The 27,228-nt window shown below is 37.6% G+C and overlaps 1 protein-coding gene across 5 annotated transcripts in view; it reads right to left on the bottom strand.

Annotated features, from left to right (window-relative positions):
• Positions 1-23,589, bottom strand: part of CPAP (centrosome assembly and centriole elongation protein) — a 58,745-nt gene extending 35,156 nt beyond the window's left edge. For 3 of the 5 annotated variants that reach the window (XM_081292153.1, XM_081292156.1, XM_081292157.1), the window contains exons 1-8: positions 23,460-23,589; positions 18,138-18,646; positions 17,490-17,613; positions 11,711-12,007; positions 9,158-9,269; positions 8,154-8,256; positions 6,413-8,045; positions 4,489-4,621 (exon numbers count right to left, since the gene is read on the bottom strand). In XM_081292153.1, the coding sequence (XP_081148279.1) occupies positions 4,489-4,621; positions 6,413-8,045; positions 8,154-8,256; positions 9,158-9,269; positions 11,711-12,007; positions 17,490-17,613; positions 18,138-18,581 (2,846 nt within the window). In that variant the 5' untranslated portion in view covers positions 18,582-18,646; positions 23,460-23,589. Of the gene's footprint in view, positions 1-4,488; positions 4,622-6,412; positions 8,046-8,153; positions 8,257-9,157; positions 9,270-11,710; positions 12,008-17,489; positions 17,614-18,137; positions 18,647-23,244; positions 23,423-23,459 lie in introns of those variants that run through there. The other 2 variants (XM_081292155.1, XM_081292154.1) reach the window with 2 other exon arrangements.
• Positions 23,590-27,228: the final 3,639 nt, after the last annotated feature.

The following is a 27,228-nucleotide window of genomic DNA, read 5'->3' as shown; positions in this document are numbered from 1 at the left end:
GTATAACTAATTAGAACAAATAAAAAATAATAAAAAATTAAAGGAAGAATACTTGCAGCACTTTTGACAAACTTTAACGTATTTATTAGATTTATATAAAACTTCCTACAATCGGTGCAACAAAACTCCCACTAGAAAAATAAGCAAAGGTTACAAAGAAATTGACAAAATACAACACAAATGACCATAAATATTAAAATATGCTCAAAATTGTCAATAACCAGAGAAATGCAAATTTCAACAGATGAAAGATGATATAATTATGAGGTTGGAAAGATTTTTAAAAGACTGCTTAATACTCAACTATGGTGATGAGGAAAGAGGCCAAGAAGGAGCCTCAGATATGGATCAGGGAAGAGAAAGTTTTTGAAATTCATCATGAGAAAGAATATTCTTTATTTATTATTAATTTTTATCCAAAGTAATTTATAACAGTTAAGACTGTAAACAAGCTAATTTCCACACAGATTGGTTGAATAAGTTATAGTGGCACCCATACAACAGTCATTTCAAGGATGCGAAAGATTAAACTAATGTGGTAAGAAGTCTATTATGGCTGGGTGTGGTGGCATACACCTATGATCCCAGCAGCTCAGGAGACTGAGGTAGGAGGATCATAAGTTCAAAGCCAGCCTTAGCAACTCAGCAAGGCCCTAAGCAACTCAGTGAGACCCTGTCTCTAAATAAAACATTTTTAAAAAGGGGGAGAGAGCTGGGGTTGTGGCTCAGTGGTAAAGCGCTTACCTAGCATGTGAGAGGCACTGGGTTTGAATCTCCATGCTGCATACAAATAAATGAATAAAATAAAAGTCCATCAACATCTAAAAAATAGGGCTGGGGATGTGGCTCAGGCGGTAGCGCGCTCGCCTGGCATGCATGCGGCCCGGGTTCGATCCTCAGCACCACATACCAACAAAGATGTTGTGTCCGCCGAGAACTAATAAATAAATATTAAAAATTCTCTTTCTCTCTCTCTCTCTCTCTCTCTCTCTCTCTCTCTCTAAAAAAAAAATCTAAAAAATATATATATAATTTTTTAAAAAGCTGGAGGGGCGATGTGGCTCAGTGATTAAGCAGCTCTGGGTTCAATGCCCAGTACCCCCCCCCCAAAAAAAGTCTATTATACAGTTGAATTTAAAAAATTAAAGAACAAAACATATAAATAGAGCCAGGGGCTCAGTATCAAACTGCCTGGGCTGACATTGTGGCTGTCACTTTCTAAAATGGTAAACTTGGACAAATGTCTTAACTTCTCAGTGCCTCAGCTTCCTCATCTGTAAGATAGGAAGACTAACGTAATTCCTAAATTACGAGGGCTGGAGTTGTGGATCAATGGTAGAGCACTTGCCTGGCATGTGTGAGGCCCTGGGTTCGATCCTCAGCACCGCATATAAATAAATAAAGATCCATTTACAACTAAAAAATATTTAAAAAAAAAAAAAAAAAAAAAGAACTGAATGTTGCTTAGAACAGACCTTGGACTGGGAGATAGCTCAGTTGGTAGAGTGCTCGCTTTGCATGCATAAGGCCCTGGGTTCGATCCCCAGCACCACAAAAAAAAGAACAGAACAGACTTTGGCATGGTGGAAACTGTGAAAACAAAATAGTCTTTATTTTATGATTTAAATGTTCTTTAAATAGAAAAATACAATTTTAAGTAAAGGGGGCTGGGGTTGTGGCTCAGCAGTAGAGCACTCCCTAGCATGTTCAAGGCCCTGGGTTCAATCCTCAGCACCACATAAAAATAAAATAAAGATATTGTGTCCAACTACAGCTAAAAATATATATTTAAAATAAATAAATAAATAAAGCATTTAAAAAGTTATTTGGGGGCCAGGATGGGGGCACATACCTGTAAATCCCAGATCCTGAGGAAGCTGAGGCAGAAGGATCACAAGTTCAAGGCCAGCCTGTACAACTAGACAAAAGCCTGTCTCAAAATTTAAAAAAAAAGTTTGGGAGGCCAGGTGCAGTGGTATACACCTGTAATCCCATAGACCCAGGAGACTGAGACAGGAGGATCCCAAATTCAAGGATAGCTTCAGCAACTTAACAAGATCCTGTCTCAAAATAAAAAATAAAAAGCTCTGGGGATGCCCCTGAGATCAAGCCCCAGGGCAAAAAAAATTAAAAAAATAGAGGCAACAAAGTACAGCCAGGTGTGGCAGCATGTACCTATAATACCAGCTACTCAGAAAGCTAAGGCAGATTAATGAGTTCAAGAGCAGCCTAGGTAACAGCAAGACCGTATTTCAAAAATAAGAGGGAAGGGGTGGGGCTGTGGGGGTGGGAAGGATGGCAAAATAAGGCAGACATTATTACTTTATATACATGTATGATTATATTATTGGTGTGACTCAGCACCATGTACAGCCAGAGGAAGGAGAAGCTGTGCTCTATTTGTGTACAATGTGTCAATGCATTCTACTGTCATGTATAACTAATTAGAACAAATTTTGAAAAATAAATAAACAAAACAATTATATATTTAAAAAAGCAATTAAGGGGTTAGAATTGTAGCTCTGTGGGAGAGCACTTGCCTTCCATGTGTGAGGCACTGGGTTCCATCCTCAGCACCACATAAAAATAAAGGTATCATGTCCATGTACAACTAAAAATATATTTTTAAAAAAGCAATTAAGGCGCTGGGGTTGTGGCTCAGTGGTAGAGTGCTTGCCTAGCACATATGAAGCCCTGCGGTCAATCCTCAGCACCACATAAAAAATAAATGCATACAATAAACCTATAAGAGGCTAATGTTGTGGCTCACCAGTAGGGCGCTCGCCTAACTCGTGTGAGGCACTGGGTTCAATCCTCAGCATCACATAAAAATAAAAACAAAAATAAAGGAATTGTGTCCACCTATGACTAAAAAAATTTTTTAATAAAAATAAAAAAATAAACCTATTAAAAAAGTTATCTCATTAAAAAAATCAATTTAAGTACAGGTACATACTAAAACATGGGTGAACCTTGAATATTATGCTAAGTGAAAGAAACCAGACACAAAAATTTTTGTTTTCTTTTTCAGTGCTTGGGATTGAACACAGGGCCTCATAGCATGCTAGACAAGCGCTCTACCATCAAGTCACATCTGCGGCCCTGTACGACTCATTTTGAATGAAATATCCAGAATATGTAAATGAATACTGACAGAAGGCAGATTAATAGTTGCCAGGAAATGGAAGAAGGAAGAAAATGGGAAGCAGTTAGTTAATGGGTATGGAGTGTCTTTCTGGAGTAACATATATTTTGAAAATAGAGACAAATGGTGGTTGCATAAAACTGTCAATGCACTAAATGCCACTGAACCATACACTTTAAAATGCTTAATCGTAAGCAGTATGAATTTCACCTCAATTAAACATTAACATATTCAGGCTCTGTGACACATGCATGTAATCCTGCAACACAGGAGGCTAAGGCAAGAGGATCTCAAATTCAAAGACAGCCTCAGCAACTTAGGACCTAAGCAATTTAGCGAGACTCTGTCTCAAAATTGAAAAAAGCCGGGGGGGGGGGGGGGGGGGGGGGGCGCAGTTGGTGAATAGCTCAATGGTAAGGTACCCTTGGGTTTAATCCCCATAACCCCCACTCAAAACAAGATATATGTACATGTTCAGTTGAGGTTTTGCTGCCCAATAAAATCAGGTCAAATAATGACCTAGGGTAGAAAACTGCATTTGTCATACCGCTGACTACAGTGGATAAAGTTGTGGCCTTCCAATACAGTATGGTGAAGCTCTAACCCTATGAGTATGACTTTATTGGAAATAAGGTCTTTGCAGATATAATTAACATATGTGTTAAAATGAAGTCATACTGGAGTAGGGTGGACCACATTATAATGTCCTTATAAGAAGAGAAGAAACATAGAATGAAGCACACACAGAGAGGAAAATGTCATGGGAAGACACTAACACAAAGTAGGAAGATGGCCATGTAACTATGGGGTAGAAATTAGAATGATGCTGCTGTAAGCCAAAGAACACCAAGGATTGCCAGCCATCCCAGAAGCTAGAACAAACAATATGGCCTGGCAGATGCTTTGATGTTGGACTCTTTAAAATCTTCAAAAACATAAGAAAATAAGTTTCAGTTGTTTTAAACTACCCAGTTATTTATGGACATACCACCCTGAATGCTCCCAATCTCATCTAAATCTAAACTACCCAGTTTTCGGAATTTGTTTCAGCAGCCCTAGGAAACTAATACACTAAGCAAGTTACTACTTGAATTCATGGCCCCAAACTGCTTTTCAAATTTCAATTTATGATCTCACCACCATGAGAATATCCATTTTAACACATCTGACAATGTTGGGTCACTTTATTTAATAAAATAAATCTTATAAAACACAGACTTCACCTCCTTTCCATTTAGATTTCTTGAACTGATTTAAAATGTTTCAAATATTTTAGATACAATTGTAAATATATGATTACATCAATGCACATTTTTTTTCCTCAACTCATAAAGGCAACTTACCTGAGTTTTTCCAAGGCACTTTCTCGTTCAATGCGAAGTTTAGCTAAAGATGTGTTCTCTGCTTTAAATTTTTCTATTTCTGTTTCCAATTCAATAACTTTCTCTCTCAACATCTGGGATCGAGCATTGTCACCTAAAAAACAGGCCATAAATACTGACTTCTACATAAGGCTTAAAGCAGGAAAAAATCTATCTAGCTACTAATACTAAAAAACCAAGAATATGTAAACCCATGTGCCATTAAAATGCATTTGAAACAAAGCTTGCCTAACTTTCCAAAGAAAATCAGTCTGAATTTAAGAATTAATCTAACTTAAGAATATTGTCTTTAAAAGTATTGTCTTAAATTATTCCTGAGATCTAAAAAGCTAATCATTCCAAAATCAAAGTTTACCCCACTACTAAAGAAATGCAAATTAAGACACTTTTCCCCTTATCAAATTTGCAACTTATTAAAAAAAAAAAGTACTTCTGTTCTTCATTTGAAACAAGCATTTTAATATTTGGTACTACTCTTTCAGAAAATACTTTTGATCTAAATCATAGGCTAGAAGGATGAGCAAATTAAAATATATGTCTTTTCGCATTAAAATTACATAGGAACCGCACTGGTGCATGCCTGTAATCCCAGCAGCTTGGGAGCCTGAGGCAGGAGGATCACAAGTTTTTGAGGCCAGCCTGAGCAATTTAGTGAGGCCTTAAGCAACTTAGTGAGACTCTGTTTCAAAATAAAAAATAAAAAGGACTGGGGATGTGCCTAACTGGTTAAGCACCCCTGAGTTCAATCCCTGGTACCAAATAAGAAATTTTTTAAAAAAAATAGGAAAAATGACTGGAAGCAAATATCCCAAAATGGCATAGTAGTTACTCTTGAGAGTATAGTTATGGATATTTTTATTTCTTTTTAACTTTCAAACTTCCTCTAAAAAGTGTTACATTTAAAATGAGAATAATTTTTACAAATAATTTAGCTATAATTTATATTTAAAGAACCAAATGCTCTGCTAGGTATTCACAGGTTATGTGACAATATAATGGAAAGAAGTTTTTCAATGTTAAGTTTGAAAACCCCATCACATTAACACAGCCATTAAACAGAATGAGGCAGATATGCATATGTTAGAATAATCATCAACATTTATCATAAACACCCTTGTCCAGAGTACACAGTATACTCTGCCCACCCATTAGTCATGTAGTAGCCATCTAGATTAGGGGATTTATTTTCCTTAATAATGGCCCCAAAACACTACAGTAATGATGAAAATTTGGATATGCCAAAGAGAAGCCACAAAGTACTTAAAAAGTGAAAATTATGTGTTATAAGAAAAAACAGTATATAGAGTTCAACATTATCCAATTTCAGGCATCCACTAGAAGTCTAATGGGGGGAACTACTGTACTTTATTCCTTCCTGGTCATGTTTGACAAGTCAATGCAAGTGGTTAAAAAGAAAACAATTATAAAAGGACAGTCATGGGACCAGGCATGGTGGCACATCTGTTATCCCAACAACTTGGGAGGCTGAGGCAGGAAGACTGCAAGTTCGAGGACTTAGCAAGACCTGGACTCAAAATAAAAATGGATGGGGGGGATATAGCTCAGTAGAGTGCCCCTGGGTTCAATCCCCCGTTACCTAAAAAAAGGGGGGTGGAGGGCAAGGGTGTAGTTCAGTGGGTGGTAGAGTACTTGCATGGCATGGGCAAGGGTCTGGGATCAATCCCCAGATCAAAAAAAAAAAAAGAAAGAAAGGAAAAGAAATCCAAAAGAACAGTTCATCTGAATCTCTTATCCTAGAGATTATGTTAGGTTATTTAGAACCACAAAATTTTTAATTTCATTTTTAAAAATCACCCAGTAATTAAACTTCCCCATTAATGTTAACTTTAACATTCTAATACATATTTTATAAGTTTTGACTCACCAGGTGGCTGATCTTGATTCATGTTTAATTTGGGTTCATTTCCTAAATGTGAATCTGATTTTGTTTTAGGTTTCAAAGACGGGAAGAATTTCATCATCAGATCTGAGGTAGGAGGAGGACTTCTACTCCTACGAAACTTGCTTAAGTCTTCTCCCTTCTTGACTGGTGCAACCTTCCTTTTAATTGTTTTGTCCATAACACATATTTCACTTTTATTAGGGTAGCATGGCTGTGTCATTCCATAAATGGCTTCATCCCCAAGATTAATGGCATGTTTACATGAATTCTCTTCAAGGTCGGTCCAAGATCTTTCATCGTCAAAATCAATTTTACTCATACTTAGAAATGAGGGTCTTCTTGAGGGCTCAGGCACTTTATTCATGTTTTCTATTACAATAGACTCATCACTGCTATAATCTTTGTCAGACAAATCCAAATCAACATCTCTCCTTTTATCTTCTTGAGTCCTGGTATCCCTAATAGGCCCCTTGTCATTACAGACTTGTGGACTATCCTCTCTGTTGTTGAAACTTCTTTCTCCAGCCTCACTAGATGGTTTTATGGCAACATTAAGCTGCTCCTCAGAGTCAATGCTACTGTCACTATTTGTAACACCTTCATCATCACTTGCATCCCATTGCGTTTGATTTTCAGAAGTGATCATTTGGAAGGCCTTCCTACTGATTTTACAAGATGGTTCCCTCAATCCATCAGGCAAGGATGCTGAACCAAGAGATTTAGGTGTGACCTCACACTCCCTTTTACTTTCATGGGGAGGGTTATGGCCTGGATCTTCACCATGGTTATTCTGACTACTGGGATCCATCAGGTGTGTCTTTTCCCGCTGCACAGCTTTGACAGGGGTTGAAGACATCCGATGACCTTTGCTGATCTGTTGGTCCCTTTCTAAAATTTTCAGTACAAATGAAGAATTACTAGAAAATGATATTTCATCAGCAGCTTGCTCTAAAAATAAAAATTCATCCAATTCCAAATTTTCCTTTTCCTTTTCTCTTTCCCAATTCTCTAATTTTTTCTGAAGAGAAACATCAAGAGAAGATTCTGACTCCTTCACAATCTCATTTACTGGGCTCTTAGAAGCCATGCAGCTGACAGGTCCTGTTAAAAGATGCTGTCTGTCTTTCCCTTGTATCTTATTCCACATTTTGCAACCAGCATCACAGGGTTTTGTATACTCGGGTGCATTTTCTTTGTTATTAGATTGGACCTTTTTTTCTAATTTAATCTGGTCTTTAATTTGCCCATCACATTTCTTCCCCATCTGTATTTTCAATACTGATGAAGAGAGATTTTTCCTATTATTGCTTTTAGGCACTTTTGGTTTTTGAGTGAGTGTAACAGAAGCAGTTTTGTTTCTAGCTTTATTTTCCTTTTTAAAAGTAGTATTCTCTGCACACAGTTCTTTATTTATAAGAGCAGTTTTCCGCTGGAATTGTTGTTTGTCTGTTTTAAACACAGGGTGGTCCTCTGATGTGCTCTGGTTAGGCACTAGTTTACTTTCTTTCCCTTTTTGAATCTTAGATTTAGCATTAGTAAACCTAGCTAAACCTTCTCCTCGTTTTAAGAATGGTTGTTTGGGTTTTGCTTTTATTAGCAAAGGTTCTTCTGCCTCCTAAAATGAGAATATTTGAATTAATAATAATATATCCAAGTAATCTTAAAGTTACTATATAAATAACTATTTCCTTAGAATAACAATCAAAATAGTATAAATGCGAACCCTTAGCTGGTTGTTTTTCAGTTCTTGTTCTTCCAACCGAATTTGTTCTTCTAAATAGTCTTCAAATGTCTGCTTCCTTTCTCTAATGGCAGCTTTAATAGGCCTAATCATAAAACAAAGTTAACACTCAAATCACAATGTATGGATATTTTACACTCAGTGTGCCTCAACTACACTGAGAACTAATCTTTTTCAAAGTCAAGGACCAAGAGTTAGGAGTAAGCCTAGCAGTACAGCACACACTTAGTTCAAACAAGGCCCCTGGTTCCATCCCCAGCACCCAAGCAAACAAACACAAAACCCCCAAATTAGGACCTTCTTGAATTCTCCTTTGAGAATTTAATGAAAGCTACAATGCCTCACAACCCTGAAAAAAACAAAAATATACAATATTTTGCACATGATTTGGGAGATTCGAGAACACTTCTAAACTCCATCTACTGATTATAAAGTAACTTTTAATGTATTCATTATATATAACTTTAAAATGGATTTTTAAAGAGCTCATTAAATATGTCTGTTTTGAATTAAGAAAAGTCCTTAACAATGTGAGTAAAGTCAAAGTCATTTTTCCCATATTACATAACATACTAAAATATTTCAAATATAAGAATAAACCTAAACTGCCTTAACATTTTAATTCTATGACTTAAATTGTGCAATTATAATTCATAAGTGACACCAAATGTGAGATTCCAATATCTAATTTTCCTCATCTCTAAAAAAGGATCTAACTATTTCAGAGAAAATTAATTTCATCCAGCTATTTCTCCTAAGGGAGGATATTTGCTCAGTTCTTCCAACACAATGTCAAAGCTACTTGAACTAATGTATCTCCCAATTCCATCTATTGTTGACAGTATGTGATAAGTTTAGCCATCAACCTTATACTTATAAGCATATTCAAATGAAAACAAGCATAGAATCTTTAAAGAAAGTACTCAATAACAAAGGTTGTTATATTAAGCTTCGACATTTATTATTACTTTTCACATGAATAATACCTTTCTTCCATATTAACCACTTCTGAGGAATCATCAATCTTTTTTAAGTTCATATCATTCCCTTCCTGAATCTGTTCTGTTATTTTCTCCCAGCAAGATGAAATACCTTCTCCTAGGATAAAAATTAGGAATAATTTAGTTTAAAAAAAGGTAAAGTCTTAAAACATGAGAACTTTATAAGGTACTATGCTAAAAAATATTTATTTGAAAGTAATATATGCTTTAAATGTTATGACACTCTAGGAATTCTTCAATATGATAAACTACAAACCAGACATGTAACCGCACACCTGTTAACTCAGCTACTCAAAAATGTAAAGCAAAAAGATCAGAAGTTCAAGGTCAGCCTAGGCAAGTTAACAAGACTTTCTCAAAATAATAAAAAGGGTGTGGATAGAGCTCAGTGGTAGAATATCTGGGTTTAATCCCTAGTACCAGAAGGAAGAAAAAGTGGTGGCAGAATAAAAAAGATTAAAAAAAATCTAATAACCAAATATATTAATTTGATTGGATCCTGGTTTAAAAAAATTTTTTTGAAAGACATTTTTGGGAAAATAGAGGGAATTCCAAAATGAATTTAGATACTAAGGAATTACTGGGGTTTTTTTGGGGGGATACCAAGTGATTGAACTCAGGGTGCCTGACCACTGAGCCACATCCCCAGCCCTATTTTGTATTTTATGTAGAGATAGGGTTTCACTGAGTTGCTAGGCACCTCTCCATTGCTGAGGCTGGCTTTGAACTCGTGATCCTTCTGCCTCAGCCTCCGAGCAGCTGGGATTACAAGCGTGCGCCACCACGCCTGGCCTAAGGAATTACTGTTAATTTCCTTAGGTATAATAATGGTATTATGACTGTAGAGAGGAATGTTCTAATTTTTACTTGATACACATTGAAATATTTGAAATGAAGTACATATTACTTTCAGTGAAATGGCTCAGCAATTTTCATATACAGCTACAGATTAAAGATATACACATACCACATATATATTTACAAAGTAAGTATGGCAAAATATTAACCATCTAATCAATGCAATGGTCTTTGAACTTTTCTGGGTGTTTGGGGGAAAAAAAGGAAGTATGTTATGTAAAAGAAAAGACAAAGACATTTGAGATTTTCATATTGATAGAGTACTCTAGGAATAAGGCAATATATACAAAGGTAGGTAATCCTAAATGGTAGCCATAGACACCTTTATTGTGTTATTTGTATTTTTCTAATAACTTAATAGTACATTCACAAAAACACATTAAAATTAAAAAGTTTACAGGCTGGGATTGTGGCTCACTGATGGAGTGCTTGCTTAGCATGTGTGAGGCCCTGAGTTCAATCCTCAGCATTGCAAATAAATACATAAAATAAAGGTCCATCTACAACTAAAAAATTTTTTTAAAATATTTAAAAGTTTAGAAATACAGAAAACTTTTGACTTGCCACAAAGAATATTCAATAGATATATTATTTGATGACTAGCATAATGTTGACAATTATTACACTATGTTTATTGAGATTACAGGACATACTATAACACAAGAATAGTATACAATATTCATGATTGCAACAATACAAAAAAGGTGAGGAGAAAGGAGGCAGGAGCAGAGCTTTAAAAAAAAAAAAAAAAGACTACGGCTGGGGTTGTGGCTCAGTGGTAGAGTGCTAGCCTAGCACATGTGAGGCCCTGGGCTCAATCCTTAGCACCACATAAAAATAAACAAATAAAATAAATGTATTGTGACCAACTACAACTAAAAAATAAATATTAAAAAAAAAAAAGACTAGCTTGGGATGTAACTCAGTGATGGAGTTCTTCCATGTGCAAGGCACTGGGTTTTATCCCCTGCATTGCTCACACACACACACACACACACAAAAAAAAAAAAAATACAGCAAAAATGCCAAGAGATCACCGTGAGTTTACATTATCAAACAATGAGTGCCAGTTCTCTGGCACAAATGTGCTAGGTGCTGCGAATATAGAGGCATAGTGAAAACAACCGCCTAGGTTAGAAGAAACCTCTTTTATAAGTAACTCCCAACACCAGCTACTCCTGTGTGTGTTTCTGTGTATGTGTGCACATGCGTACACACACAAAGGATTAAACCTAGTGGCAACATACCACCGATTTATATCCCTACTCCTTTTTGAGCTTCAAGGCCCAAGCTGAAGCTGGCCTTGAACTTTTGATCCTCCTGCCTCAGCCTCCCAAGTAGCTCAAATTATAGACATTGCTACCACCTCATTCAGTACCACCAACCTTATTCTCATGTGTCATATATTTCCAGGCAATCAAAAAAAAAAAAAATGGTACATGCAGAACTCACTGCCTCCCTCTTTGAAAACCCTATGCTACCTACAGAGTCTGAAGTCAGCATGAGTGTCAACAATTACTCTTGGAAAGTCAAATTCTAGCCTGGCTGTTTGTCTCAGTGGCTATGTAGCATGTGGAACCTTACAATTAGAGCCACAGGGGATAGAAAAAAATGCAAACAAGCCTGCTCTTAGTTTAAGACAACTTGATAATTCTGTTAGTTTTTACAAAAGTAATTCACCTGTAGGATGGCTATGGTTTTCTTCCTTCAAATCATTTTTCTTCACAGCTGGTTCTTGATACTGTGACTCATAAAACAAATTTGGAGAAGCACTTTTTGAAGGTAAGACAAAATCTTGATGAGTAGCTCTACAGAAGTTGTTTTGTTCATCAGATAAAATTCTGCAAACATGTGCTTTTTCTTGGGTTTGGTTAGAGTAGATACATGATGGCAAGAAGCATGTGGCTTTCTCTCCAGCAGCTGAATTTACTGAAGATCTGTACTTCTGGTTCTGATCGTCAGGCAGTAAAGTCAAACCTTACAATTAAGAAAATCAACAAAGCTAATTAATGCCTTCCACTAATATTTTCTTTTCTGCCTAACAGTAACCCCTACTCCACAAAATGATAAAGCAGCCAGGTATGGTGGCATATGCTTATAATCCCAGCAGCTCAGTGGGGGCTGAGGCAGGAGGATCAAGTTCAAAGCCAGCCTCAGCGAAAGTGAGGCTCTAAGCAACTCAGTGAGATTCTGTCTCTAATCTAAATTCAAAAAAGGTCTGGGGATGTGGCTCAGTGGTTGATGCCCCTGAGTTCAATCCCCTGTACCCCCATCCCGAAAAAAATGATAAAAGCATTTTTTTCTCCTTATTAAGAAACAGCATTTAACAAAAATCACAAAACCTTTCATTCCAAAGTGATCTTCACATAATTTGATGAGAACACTATGCTTTCTGTGCATATGCGTGTACATGTGCACGTCAAAGGTGGGAGCACCAAATAACTCTGGAATGCATCACTGCAGCTGCCAACTCTGCAAACCTGTGACAGACACAGTTTAATACCAGTGCAGAGTTATGATCTGAGTCATTTCCTAATTAACAATAACTGCCTATAGTTTCTCCCCTTAGGCAACCCTTGAAATCTTATATCCCTGGGTGGTGGGTTTAAGATAGGAAAGAAATAAAGATAGAGACAAAAAGGGAAGGAACTTTAAAAACTCCAAGAACACTTTCTCCTTCACCCTCAAACCTGTTTTCCTCCAGGCCTGAATTCTTAAAGGGTCCAATAAATCTTAGAGTACTGTAAATCCCATTAATTAATGCCTATATACCTTCTGTGCTTACAGGATATATTTTTATACTAATTAAAGAGATACTATAGAGAAAGATACTGTAAAAACCATGACATAGGTAGTCTAAGCACTACCAATTAGATAATGTCAATCTAAAGATTCTGAAAACAAGACCATCATGACCCACTCTGAACTCCACAATCAAAAGAAATGAGCTGATGTCATCCCACATTCTTTCAAACTCAGCTTATAGTTTTCTTCCTTCCTCCCTTCCTTCCTTCTCCCTTACTCCCTCCCTCCCTCCCTCCCTTCCTTCTTCCCTTCCTTTCTTTCTTTCCCTCCAATACTAGGGATTGAATCTAGGGGCGCTCTACCACTGAGCTACACCCTATACCTACACGCTTTGTACATTTTAAGACAGGGCCTTGCTAAGTTGCTTAGGGCCTTCCTAAATTGCTGAGGCTGGCCTTGAACTTGCAATCCTCCTGCCTCAGCCTCCTGAGTCACTAAGATTACACCACACCTTGCTACAAAATTTCCTTTAAAAGAAGTCCGAAATCTCCAAAGCACATCTCACTCTCAAGCCTCAGCACTCCCTCTTCCCTTGAATGTGTATTCTCCTGTTACTTGCTTTTTCTGCTGTGTCTCTTTTGACACATCCTAAAATTCCTTTCTGCAGTGTAAGTCAAGAACCTGCCAGGGCAGAGGTGAGGTCCCTTTTCCTTTCTGGAGCACTTCCTTGGACTCCCACATTCAGTGACAGATTCACAGGTGACTTTTTCCTCATTTTCTAAATTTCTTGGACTATTTTTGTTTTGTTTTGTTCCGTAAGTCTCTGCTTTTGAAGTAACCCAATAAACAGAGTCTGCTATATATCTTTAACCTTCACTTCTTAAAGAAGAAGTCATACCAACCATCCTACCTACTGCACCAACCCCTGAAATTCTGCTGCCAGTTCTGTGTTCTCCTGGACTGCCTCACCTAAATTTGGGAGTGAAGACATAATGGGAAGTGTTTTATACAACAGTGGATACCATTTATCACTTATCTACCTCAACTTCAGTCCACAAATAAAACTAGAAATCAGGTAGGCCCCACAAAGTATCAGCTTCAAACTTTCTTCCTTGATAGCAAATATTCCTCACCCCATTCTAAATATTTTTGACCAACGAACATCTCACTGCAATCTGAAGAGGTTTTTGGCAAAATACTGCTCTAAAGCAATAAATTCTCCATGTGTGGTCTGTTAACTCCCTAGAGGTCTCTAAGACTATTTCAGGGTACTCACCAAATCAATATTTTTTTCATAAAATATCCATTGATGGAACAAAAGCAAAATGAAAAATTGCTGGCACATACATCATTCAAGGCAAGACAGTACCACCCAACTATGCCAGTTGTAGTGTCACTGTTATTTGCCCCCCCCCCCCGTGTAATCACAATCTTTAAAAAAAAAAAAAAAAAGTTTTTACTTAAGAATGCCCTAAGCAAAGCAGACATGGTGGCACACCCCCATAATCCCAGTAACTCAAGAGGCTGAGGCACAAGGATCACAAGTTTGAGGGCAGCCTCTGCAATTTAGGAAGATTCTGTCTCAAAATACAAAACAAAAAAGGGATGAGGATATAGCTGAGTGGTAGAACTCCATGCTTTATGAACACTGTATGAGACAAAACAGGAAATACATATAAATCAAGTCTGTTGCAAACCATGAAGTGACTTAAATTGAGCTGCAAGCTCAACCAGCCACTTCTTCCAAGGAACACACTTTTACTTGAAAGAATGAATGAGACAATCTATGGTTATTTAAACCTGGATATTTAGCAGACATTTTCTCAAAAAGAAACAAGGTACATATAAATAGCTTACATTATTTGTTGCCAATAATAAAATTTGACCTCTCAAATAAAAAACAGAATTCTGGAAAACATATCCACCATCATGAGTTTGAAGGATATTTTATAATACTTCAAGACTTTGAAGATGAAACTGGCAGTGATATTAATGAGTATAATTTTTTGTATTGTGTACTGAGATGTCAACATTTTGAAAACCAACATAACTCAGTGAATCATTATTTTCCAAAATGATCAATGCCCTAAATCATGCATGATTAAAAAAAACTAATCAAAATGTCAAGATATTCAATTTATTTAACAGTATATTTTAAAATAATAGGATACAACAAATTGATTAATATGGTTTCAGATTCCTACTGGGAATAACCACTAAGAAATGACCATTTTTTAACATGCAGTATCAATGAAGAATATCCAGAATTATCTGAAAAGGCTATTAAAATACTCCTCTTTTTCCAATTAATTATCCACATGAAGTTGAAATTTTTTCAAATATTTCAACCAAAACAACATAATTCAACTAACTAAGTTGCAAAATTAGGTAAGAAAATCAGCTGAGTTCTATTAAGCCAGAAGTTAATGATACTTTCTAAAATAGAAAATAATAATAATGCCTTTCTTCTCACATTATTGTCTTAGAAAATAATTTTCATTTTAAAAATGCTATTTTTAGTAAAATGCAACTGGTTTATTATTTCCAAGTTAGTTTAAAATGTCTTAGTATTTCTAATATAACTACTTATTGTTTGAATGGTTAATGTCCGCCTAATGGCTCATAAACTAAAACCTTTGCAGCCTGTGGTTCTGTTGGGAGGTGCTAGAACCTTTAGGAAGTGGGACCTAATGAAAGAAAGTTAGGTCACCGGGTGCATGCATTCAAGAGGATATTGGGTCTATGGCCCCCTTCCCCTCTTCCACTCACACTCTCTCTTCCCTCCCTTCCCACTCCTGTCTGGCCACTATTAGATGAGCAACTCTTCCAGTATATAGGCTCAGAGCAATACAATCAAGTCATCACGGCCTTGAAAAACACCAAGAGGAGGAAAGAGGTTTTGGATTGCAAGAGATCTCAGTTTGATCACCACATCTACTATTTATTAGGTATGTGTCCAGGGGCAAGTAATTTAACTTCTCTCAGGCAAAGCTCCTCCTCCAAAACCTCTGAAACAGTAAGCCAAAATTAACATTTTCACCTTTAAGTTGTTTATCTCAGATATTTTGTCATGGTAACAGAATACTAACACAGTAACTTATTAATAAATATAGCCCGTAAGGCTGGGATTGAGGCGCAGTGGTAAAGCACTTGTCTAGCAAGTGTGAGGCACTGGGTTCAATCCTCAGCACCACATAAAAATAAATAAAGGTATTGTGTCCATCTACAGCTGAAAATAAAATATAATAAATAAATAAATAAATAAAGCCCATAGAGCAAAAATTCTTTAGGATCTTCAATAATTTAAGAGTATTAAGAGGTTCTGAAACTAGAAAAGTTTGAAAATCACTGCCCTGCGTAGCTCAGTTGTAGAACAAGTACTTGACATGCACAAGACCCTGGGTTCAATCCCTAGCACCAAACATACAAAAGAAAACATTGCCTGCCTCAAAGCAAACTGTTCAATAACTGAATGGGGCCAGTTCTGATACCAGTAACTATGACATGTGCTTCCCTATTACTCCATAGCACTAGTCTGCAATAAAAAGTACTACAGTCTATTATTTATATGATCCTATTATTTTCTTATATTCCATAAAGCCCCCTAAATCCTTCTTCACTTGTTACAGTTTTTCATCACCACTCACCCCACTCCCACCCAGCCACACTCATTTGCCAATGTCTTTTCTTCTCCATATTCTCAATGTCCAATTCAATCTCTGTACAGAACAGGCTCTTTCCTGAACAAGTAAAATGTGTACCTTTGAAGACAGCAGCAAGAAGCATACACACTTTTCAAACTGTGGAAGACAATTCATTAACAATTTTATCATCAGACACAATAAGTTACTGCTGACTTATTTTTTTAAATGACACAGAATTAGAATAAACAAAATAGAAAATATCCCTCTACATCACCAGGCACATCAAAAAAGATTGATAATATAAAATTTACTTGTCATTATGAGTCCTGACTAAAATGTTTTTGCTACTATGGAATGTGGTCAAAAACTTTTAAAAACACTATTCCAGATCACATTTTAACAGTTATTTTCCCTCATAAGCTCATGATGCTTTCTGTTAACAGAATACTATCATCTTTAACCACATAACAAACATTTTGGGTATGGTTCTTCATTTGAACAGAGTGGCTTCTATTGTTTACTGACCATTCTATATGTTTAACTTTACTAGCCTCTAATAGTTTTCATTCATTAGGCAGGGAATGCATACCAGTGGCTCTAGCCAAAATGGGCTCTTTTTTTTTTAGTTGTTGGGGTTGGACCTTTATTTTTTTATATGTGGTGCTGAGAATTGAACCCAGGGCCCCACACATGCTAGGCAAGCACTCTACCACTGAGCTACAGCCCCAGCCCTTTTTTCTTAATAAATTGGCTGATAGGTGTGGTTCAGTAGTAGAGGGCATACTTGACATACACAAGGCGCTGTGTTTAACCCCCAGCACCCAAATAAATAAACAAATATGAAGGCCGTTGAGCAGGCCACATGCACCCCAGAATGCCAGTTCCTACTAATTTCATTCATATTACACTACTCCCATATTTCACTCTGATCTGTCTGACCCCTGAAGAAACTGCAGTTTGTAACATATGATAGGAATGGTAGAAATCACCTGTCAGACTACTAAAAGAAAGAACTGTGTGAAACTGTTTCTCATCCTATTAACTGAAGGCCCTGTGTAAGCAAAACATACCTGGAAGCATGTGCTGCCCAGACACTATAGTAAGCAGCTTTTCTTGTTCTTCCATGAGCCTTTGTAGTTGCTCTAACTGTTGCCTCTTCAGTTGTTCTTGCTTCTTCTGTTGTACTTCCTTCAGCTTTTTAAACATAAAATTAACTATTAAAGAAGCAAAACTTTCTTCGTGGACACTGCTCCTTACATTTATCTCACTCCTTCCCATTTCCCTTCTCCTGTATTCCCTCATAGGGAATTTCAGAGAAGGATCCCCTCAGTAAATAAGTCTGCCACCAAAACTCTAAAATCCAATTTCTTCTGAGCAAGTTATGTCAGCTATCTCACCTAAGAAACAAAAAAAAGTCACATGAATCCTCCAAGTCTTACAATAGGATGGGTATTCAGGGCATCATCAACTTTTTTCTCCTAGTGTTTGAACAACCATTTCTAATTTAGCTCTCATTATAAGATACAACTTAAAGAAATAAAGTTTTCTATCTTACATATTAAATAATCTTTAATGTTGCACATTAGACAAAAGGCAAAATCTGGTATTTTGAGGATTTCGGAATAAAAGGGAAAAATAAGAGGATCTGGAACAAATAACTTATAATCATATAATACCTGCAATAACACAAACACATATAAGGCCAAATTCTATTATACCTGTTCGAGTTTTTTAAAAAGTGGGTCTTTATAAGCCACTTGTTGTAATTCACTCACAAGATTGGGAATAAAGTCATTTTTATTATCTTCCTGGTGTTCAGAAGCATCCTGGCATGCTACTATTTGTGGTTCCTTTTTAACTAAAGGAAAGATTGTATGGACTTCAGATTTTTCTGACTGTAGTTTAAAAAGGCCATCAGACTCCAATTTCTGTTCTTCATGAAGTGAATCTTCTTCACTAATAAAACTGAAGCTCTTTGAAAAATATGCAGCTTTAACAGGAAAGCTGGTAGAAGCATTTGTAGCTGTTTGCTTATCTTCATCTGTTTCCAAAATAGGAAATCCACGATTTAATATGACCCCAGCCCGAGAAGGATTGGTCATCCATTGGGTTAGGAAGTTCTGCCCACTGTTTAACTCTGAAGAGGCTGGCATCAGGAACATTTTAGTCAAATGACACTATATATTTAAATAATGGAAAAGTCAGAAGAGCTCTTGATTTTCAATACCTACAGACAAAGACAGGCAACAAAAAGTATTAGTTAAACCTACTAGAGTTCTACCCAAAACTAGCCCAAATCTCAACCCACCACAAAAGGCTTAAGTCAACAGAGCAACTGGGCATTAAGTTACGTGGGTTTTTTTGTTTATTTTTGTCTTCAAAATATCCAAATTGTATAAGAAAACCTGAGATCCCTCTGCTCTAAATATTCAATTACTAATGACATTATTATACAAGTGCTAGATCAGTTGACCTTTGGAAACGAAGAGACACTGTTTAAAAAAAAAAAATATTCATATATATATATATATATATATATATATATGAGTGAAATCATTTTTAAATGATTTCTTATATATATTGCCTTAAAAAAAACTTTTTTTTTTTTTAATGTGGTGCTGAGGATCAAACCCAGTGCCTCACACATGTTAGGCAAGCACTCTACCCCTGAGCCACAACCCCAGCCCAGAAGCTAAGACACTTTTAAGTTACTCATTAAAAAAAAAAAAATCACTACCACTGTCATGTATTACCCACACTAAGCATTTTCTTGCTTCTTTGCCCAGCTGTTTTCTCCCTAGTTCCAGAAGGAAAGTTGTCACCACTACTACCATCAACACCACTACTCATAGCTTTACCTGGTACTGTTTCCCCAACTTTTCCTCCCCCATATCTCCCCAAAATCCCTTGCCCACTAGGCTGTCCCTCATTTGTATTCCTAAAGGTTCGTGACTTGACTGTTTCAGCATTTATCTCAGTATTAGTAACATTTTGCTTTCAAGTTCATACTCTACCAAACTGCGGAGCTCCTCCTAAAAAATATCTGTATATTCTCCCCCCGCCTAACACTATGCCTGGCAGACAGAAGGAACCTGATAAAAGTTTGCTAAAAATAAGTTTAAAATAAATCATAACTCGGCACAGTGACACAGGCCTGTAATCCCACCAACTCAGGAGGCTGAGACAAGAGAATCTCAAGTTCAAGTCCAGGCTCAACATTATTACTTTTCTAGTTGGAAAAAAAATAAGCACAATCTTTAATTTCCAAACATGCACACTATTGAAGAACTGGAGATACAGAAGTTAGTGCTATGACCAGAATAGTGAAGGAAAAAAGACTAGAAAGTATGTCACAAGTTTCACACCAAATGACAACTGTAATTTTCCAGGGTATAACAGATTTAAAAAGCTATCTATTGCCAGGCGTGGTGGCACACACCTGTAATCCCAGCAGCTTAGGAAGCGGAGGCAGGAGGATCACAAGTTCAAAGCCAGCCTCAACAACAGAGAGGCACTAAGCAACTCAGTGAGACCATTTCTAAATAAAATACAAAATAGGGCTGGGGATGTGGCTCAGTGGCCAAGTGCCCCTGAGTTTAATCCCCAATACCCCCCTTCAAAAAAAAAAAAAAAATAGGGGATGAGGGCATAGCTCTTGGTATAGTGAGCTATGGCACCCTAAAAAATAAAAATTGAAAAAATAAAGAAATAATGTTGAGATACTTTCAGCAAAAACAATAACTCCTGATCTGTTTATTCTTAATTATAAAAAAATTGATGAAATTAGCTATCTGCATCAGAAATAAATATCCAACAAACAATTTAAAATAATTCTGAACAGGATCTAAACTTACAGCTTTGGCCAGGCATTAAAAACAACTGTACCAAAAGAAAGGCGGCTGAAAATGTGGTTCAGTGGTGGTGGATAGGGCACATGCCTAGTATGTGCCAATGCCCTGGGTTCAATCTCTAGCACTGCCAAAAAACAAAAACAAACTCGCACCAACAGAAAAAAGTAGGGAGAAAACATTTTTAGATGGTGAAAAGATAAATAAATTCATAAATTTATAAAGATAAATGAGTTCATTTGTCTGAAAATTATGAGATTTAAGAAGATATTTTAATTATAAGATTGAAGAAGACATTTTATATATAGTTAAGTAACCAAAGAATTGTTCACGAACCCTTCTAATATGAACTGATTCAAAACTGGAAAAATTACTTTTCTTTATGAGGGTGGTGCAATAAGAGAAAGTGACCAAGTTAGATACATCTTTTCTCAAAGATCATCTACATTTACAAAGAAATGTTATCTATTCATAGCCTCAAAAATTGAATTTGTGGGGCATACATCTTTTCTCAAAGATCATCTACATTTAGAAAGAAATGTTATCTATTCATAGCCTCAAAAATTGAATTTGTGGGGCTGAGGCTGTAGCTCAGTGGTAGAGCACTTGCCTAGTATGTGTGCGATACTGGGTTTGATTCTCAACACCACATAAAAATAAATAAAAATATTTATAGGTATTGTGTCCTTCTACAACTAAAAACATTGTTTTTAAATAAAACAAACTGAACCTGTGAATAGATATTTTAATATTCTAACAAAGAATTCCAGCTAGACATGAAAATTAGTTCTCATGACAGATTGTCTATTAGGAAAAATATGGATTTAACTAGACACAATGGCACACACCTGTAATCCTAGCTACTTAGGAAGCCAAAGCAGAAGAATCATAAATTCGAAGCCAGCCTCCACAATTTAGAAACCCTGCCTCAAAGTAAAAAAATAAAAAGGGCTAGTCAGTCATAGAGCACCCCTGGGTCCAACCCTCATTACCACATACACACAAAGAAAAAGAAGGGAAAAAATGCTGGATTTATGGATTTAATGAAATTTTTAAACAAGAGACGGCTTTGTAGCTTCATTCCACTGTATGATACACACTGTGCTCAGTTTTCTGAAGCAGAATCCATGAACAGTATCGTGAACAGAGATGTTTAAACTTTTCAGTACATTTAAATGCTATGAATCACCAGTTTATAGAACTGTTAAAAGAAATGGAAGACAGTGAACTTAATAATATTGGTTTGGTTTGGTTTGGTGCTGAGGTTTGAACTCAAGGGTGCTTAATCAATGAGTCACATTCTCAGCCTTTTTTATTTTTTGAGGCAGGGTCTCACTAAATTGCTTAGGGACTTGCTAAATTGCTGAGGCTGGCTTTGATCCTCCTGCCTCAGCCTCCCAAATTGCTAGGATTACAGGTATATGCCAATGGGTTGGCCAATGATACTGTTTTGATTTTTTGTTTTGTTTTGGCCACTGCTCCCTGGTTGAGTTGTGAGAGGGCTTTTACAAGATTTAGTGCATTATTAATTCCTACTATCAACTAAAGGTTTTCTTAAAACAAAAGGAATACTTGCCAATCATTCAATTGTCAAAGACAAAAATGTCTGTGGTTTATGTTTCCTTACATTGATACCACACTTTGATAACCACAGCTATTTAAGCATTGCAATAAATAAAAAAACAACTAGCTAGGCTTGGTGGGGCCAGGCCTGATATAATCACAGTGACTCAGGAGGGCTGAAGCAGGAAAACCTCCAGTGCAAGGCCAGCCTCAGCAACTTAGCAAGGCTCTTAAAAAGATTGGGGATGCAGCTCAGTGGTAAAGAGCCCCATGGTTCAATGCCCAGCACACACAAAAAAAAAAAAAAGAAAAAGAAATAAAAACTGCTGAGGGCAACAATATGGATGAGTAATGATGAATAAAAATTAGACACAAATATACAGTGTAAGTTTCCAACTACATGAAGCTCATAAAGAGGCAAAAAAAAAATCTTCAGTTATAGACGTCAGGATGTTGGTTATCCAGAAATATGGAGCTGGTATTCACTGCCAAAGGCCTCCTGCCTTCAGGGAATATACACACTGGGCGGTACCCTTACCAATAGCACACTTTCCTGGATATCTATTGCTCCTATTTAGTGACTTCTAAAAACCTGTTCTAAGCAAACTAATTTTAATTATTTTTAGGTTGGAAACTAATCTTAAAAAAAGAACTTTTCATCAATATCAGCCAGATAATCTTGGTTAAACTTCAATGACCTTAGCGGGAAATCTTTTGAAATCCAAATTTAGAAGAAGACAAACTAAAATGTCATTTTGTAACGTGGAAAATGTCAAAAATTCCCTACTAGACGACAGGTGGAATACAGATATGGGGCATCTTGACCCCATTTAAAAATACTGATTCACCTGAATATTCTATTACTGATACCAAAAATCAATAAAGCATACATAGCAAAACATTTTTAAAGGGTTAGAACGTGTACTCAGACTTTCCACACATTAAAGTCTAAGGGACAAACTCATCAAACTGTTGAGCATCAGACATGCTATTTTTACTGTTTATCAATTACACCTCAGTAAAGCCGTTAAAAAAAAAAAAAAACAACTGACAAATCGACAGCCTTGAAGCCTCCAAAGAGTGCTATGTGAACTTTCTTTAAAACAGTGGGGGATAAAATAAATTCTCTACACTGGTTAAGCGGGAAAACTGGTTAGAAACAGCATATTAAAATCCACCCTCAGACCCGTGAAAATCAAGTAGCTGGACTGAGGAGGTGTTTTGTCCCTATAAAATACAACACTTCCTTGAAGGCCACGAATTCACACAAAGCTTTCAAAGAGACGCCCTGACAAGGCTGAGGGAGACGGGGTGGAAGGAGTGAAGCCACTCCACAGCCCATGCCAGAGCGGACGCAACTCCTGCGCATGTAACAGGAGCCTCAAGTCAGCCCCAGTCCACGACTGAGACCCACCTAACCAAAAGGGAAGGCTCCCCAGGCTCTCGGAAGAACAAAGCAGCGCTAACCGAAGAAGCCTCTGAACTGCCACCGCTTGCCAGCGCCCGGTTCCCTACGCGCCCCAGCGATACAGTGCCAAGGCCCAAGTCCAGCCCTTCGGTGCACCTAGGCCCTCTTAAGGACTCGAGCAGCGGACAAGAGCTCCTCCGCTCCTGTCGCCCACGAATTACCGATCAGCGAAGCTTCTTTGGTTCAGTCCACTCGAATTAACGACAGAATTAGCCCGGCATTTACGAAAGAGCCGCCACAATTACCGCGGCGGCCGGAGCCACGCCCCCAGACAGGTCCTGTCCCACCCGACCCGAGGGCTCCTGGGAAGTGTAGTTCCCACCGACCCCTTCGGGCTTTTGTACGGGCATCACTGCACCCACACAAACTACAGCTCCCAGTGACGCCAAGCGACAGACGTTGCCTAGGGAATGGACTACGAGCAGCCTTCTGCTCCGCGGAAGTTTGGTTGGGGGGCGGGGGGCCGGAGCGGAGTGAGAAAGACTGCGGAGGTCTGCGCTCTAGCCCAAAGCCTATGAAAATTAGAGCGAGCACACGCGAGAGCTCCGAATTCCCTGCTGAGCAGGAAAGCCCAGGAGACCAAAGCTTATCTAGAAACCCACGATTTTTTTTTAACCTTTGCTTTCCTTTTGGCAGGATTTGACTTAATGAAGACCCAGTTTAGCCGGGCGGGGCGGCGCATGTGTGTAATCCCAGCAGCGTGGGAGGCTGAGGCAAGAAAATCAATAGTTCAAAGCCACCCTGAGCAGTTTAGCGAGACCTGATTTCTAAATAAAGTATTTAAGGGGGGGGGGGGCCTGGAGATGTACTCTCCATGGTTGGCCGCCCCTGGGTTCAATTCCCCGGCACCACGCCCCACGCACCAAAAAAATAAAACGTTTAAAAAGGATTGGAGCTGAGTGTGGTTGCTGCACCCTTGTAAACCCCACAGCTCCGGAGGCAGAGGCAGGAGGATAGCAAGTATGAGACCAGCCTCAGCAATTTAGTGAGTCCCTGTCTAAAAAAAAAAAAAAAAAAAAAAAAAAAAAAATTAAAAGTTGTTGGGGATGTAACTCAGTGGTAAAGCACACCTGGGTTCAATCCCCAGTACCACTAAATAAATAAAAAGGGGCAAGGGAGGGCCTTGTGTCTGCCACACTATTTCATTAAAAAAAAAAAAAAATCCCTGTGAGAATTCACTCCAAAAATAGTCGTTGGCCATCTATCCTTAATGTGGCTAATAGGTAATTTGGCAATGTATGTCAATTAGGTATGAAAACTGTCTTTTGAACGCTAAAAGCACAAAACAAGATATATATATATATATATATATATATATATATATATATATATATATATATATATATATATATAATTTTTTTAAGAGAGAGAGAGAGAGAGAGAATTTTTATTTATTTTTTAGTTATTGGCGGACACAACATCTTTGTTGGTTTGTGGTGCTGAGGATGGAACCCGGGCTGCTCGCATGCCAGGCGAGCGCGCCACAGCTTGAGCCACATCCCCAGCCCTTATTTATTTATTTTTATTGCCAACAGAGTGCTTCATGGGTGCAGACAAGACACTTTAGGACAGTACAGCAGGTCAGGTTACCACAGTTTACATACCTGGCTTCGTGTGTAACAGTAGGGCTAGGGCTGTAGCTCAGTGGTAGAGTGCTTACCTAGCATGCATGAGGCGCTGGGTTCTATCCTTAGACTACATAAAAATAAACAAATAAAATAAAGGCATTCTGAATATCTACAACTACAAAAAATAAATTTTAAAAAAATCAAATGAGGTGTTATTTATAAGAATAAATATATGAAACAAAATACCACTGGTTAAAGATAACATTTCACGGAGCCACCCCAATGGCTCATGCCTGTAATCCCAACTACTCCAAAGGCTGAGGCAGGGCTGCAAGTTAGAGAGCAGCATGGACAATTTACTGAGACCCTGTCTCAAAATAAAAAACTAAGCAGGGTTGGGTTGTAACTCAGTGTTAAGAGTGTCCCTGGTTTCAATACCAGGTATAGTGGAGTGGGAAAGGTCCTTCTTTCCTAAATCAAGATTTCCCTGCTTATCCCTCTGCCCTTCTTCTTCCTCTTATAACCAAAGCCCAAGAATTCCAAGATTACACACTTGTTTCAGATGCTGGATAAGGACCAAAATTATCTTAATTTCATTCGAAAGCATACCCCAAAATCATCTTTGTTAAAATATGTATTATTGAGGGCTTGGGTTGTAGCTCAGTGGAGAGCACTTGCCTAGCATGTGTAAGGCACTGGGTTTAATTCTCAGCACCACCTATAAATAAAATAAAGGTCCATTGACAACTAAAATGTATTTTTTAAACAATAGTATCATTGAGGGAGTCACAACATCCTCTACTTTTTGTGCCTATTTTACTCATATGTTTATCCTAATATAGTAAGTAGTACCACATTGCTTGTTAACTTGATAAATGAATGTATTCTTTTATCACACTCAAGTCTTAATTGTTAAGGTTCTAATATATGTTACCATCGTATTTAAAATTACCACATATTTTCAAAACTACTAAGCTTGAAGGGTCCTCCAAATCCATGACAGGATGGAAGGGAAAGAAAGGATTTCATTTTTAGTTGTAGTTGGACACGATATCTTTATTTTCTAAATTGCTGATGCTGGCTCTGAATTTGCAATCTTCATGCATCAGAGCCCTGAGGGCATTATCTCTGAATTGTTGAGAGCCCAGGTTGGCCCAGTAACCAGGTGGCTCACACCTGGTAATCCCAGCTACTTTGAAGATGGAGGCAGGAGGATTGCATGTCAGAGGCCAGCCTGGACAATTTATTGAGACCCTTTCTTAGAAAAAATAGGAGGAGGGTGCTGTGTATATAGCTCTGTAATAGAGTATTTGCCTAGAATATGTGAGTCTCTGGGCTCAATATCTAGTACTACAAAAAAAAGGAGGAAAAAAAAAGATTCTAGACTTCGAAGATAAGCAATCTTGGGATCAAATTCTAGTTTGACAACTTACAAAGAGCTTTGTAGTCTTCAGGACTCAATCTTTCTGAAACTAGTCTTCTCATTTGCAAAACAGGGATGATAATAAAGTCATCTACTTCATAAAATTGTCATGAAGATTACATTAAAAGTATATATAAAGAGCACACAGTTCTAACTGTTGGTTGTGTGACTTCAGCTGTAGAGGAACTGAATTTGAGTGCCAAAGCCCAGCTGTACAGTTCATGTTAAATGGTGTACAAGATACAGAACATGCCTTATGATAGTACCAAATTAGTTGGTAATAATTTTTTTTATTTTTAATTGACACATAGTAATGTGTACATTATGTTAATGTATACATTTATGCAGAGTAATTGGGATATCTGTTATCTGACATTGTCATTTGCCGCAATCTGGCTGGGCACAGAATCACGAGCCACTCAAGCAGGAACAAAACTTTATTTTTGAAAATGCCGCCAATACCCTGTACACGTCCGGGAAGAAACCGGTCCACCCACGCGGTTGCGTTCTCCGGGAACTGGGAACACAAGTTCCTCCCCCGGAATTCCCTCCTACTGTACTTCCCCAACCAATGGGAACTCTCCAGGAGTCCTGTAGCAGGCCGAGGTGAACAGCAGGAGTCCAATATCCATATGAATGCAGATCTTAACATAATCATATCATCTCAATGGCTAGCTGGCATCACCTTACAACCAAAAGTGCCATGCATCATATTACTTGGCTGTGGCTCTTAGCATCTGCCCCCTTCTGTTTAATTAAGCAACAGGCAATGTGGCTAGGGACCGTGCCTGTTAGATATGTCCAATTCAACATATGGTTCTTACCCGTCATCGGAAAACTGACCTCTAGGCGTCAGCCTCCTGTCTTAGGTTGATACCACTGCAATTGAATCATACCCGTCACTGACTACCGGTCCAGTATATAGCCATACCTGTGGAT

The sequence above is a fragment of the Spermophilus citellus genome (genome assembly GCF_964194105.1).
Source record: "Spermophilus citellus genome assembly, chromosome: 1".
In the NCBI taxonomy this organism is placed as follows: domain Eukaryota; kingdom Metazoa; phylum Chordata; class Mammalia; order Rodentia; family Sciuridae; genus Spermophilus; species Spermophilus citellus.
This window is presented reverse-complemented; position numbering and strand designations above follow the sequence as displayed.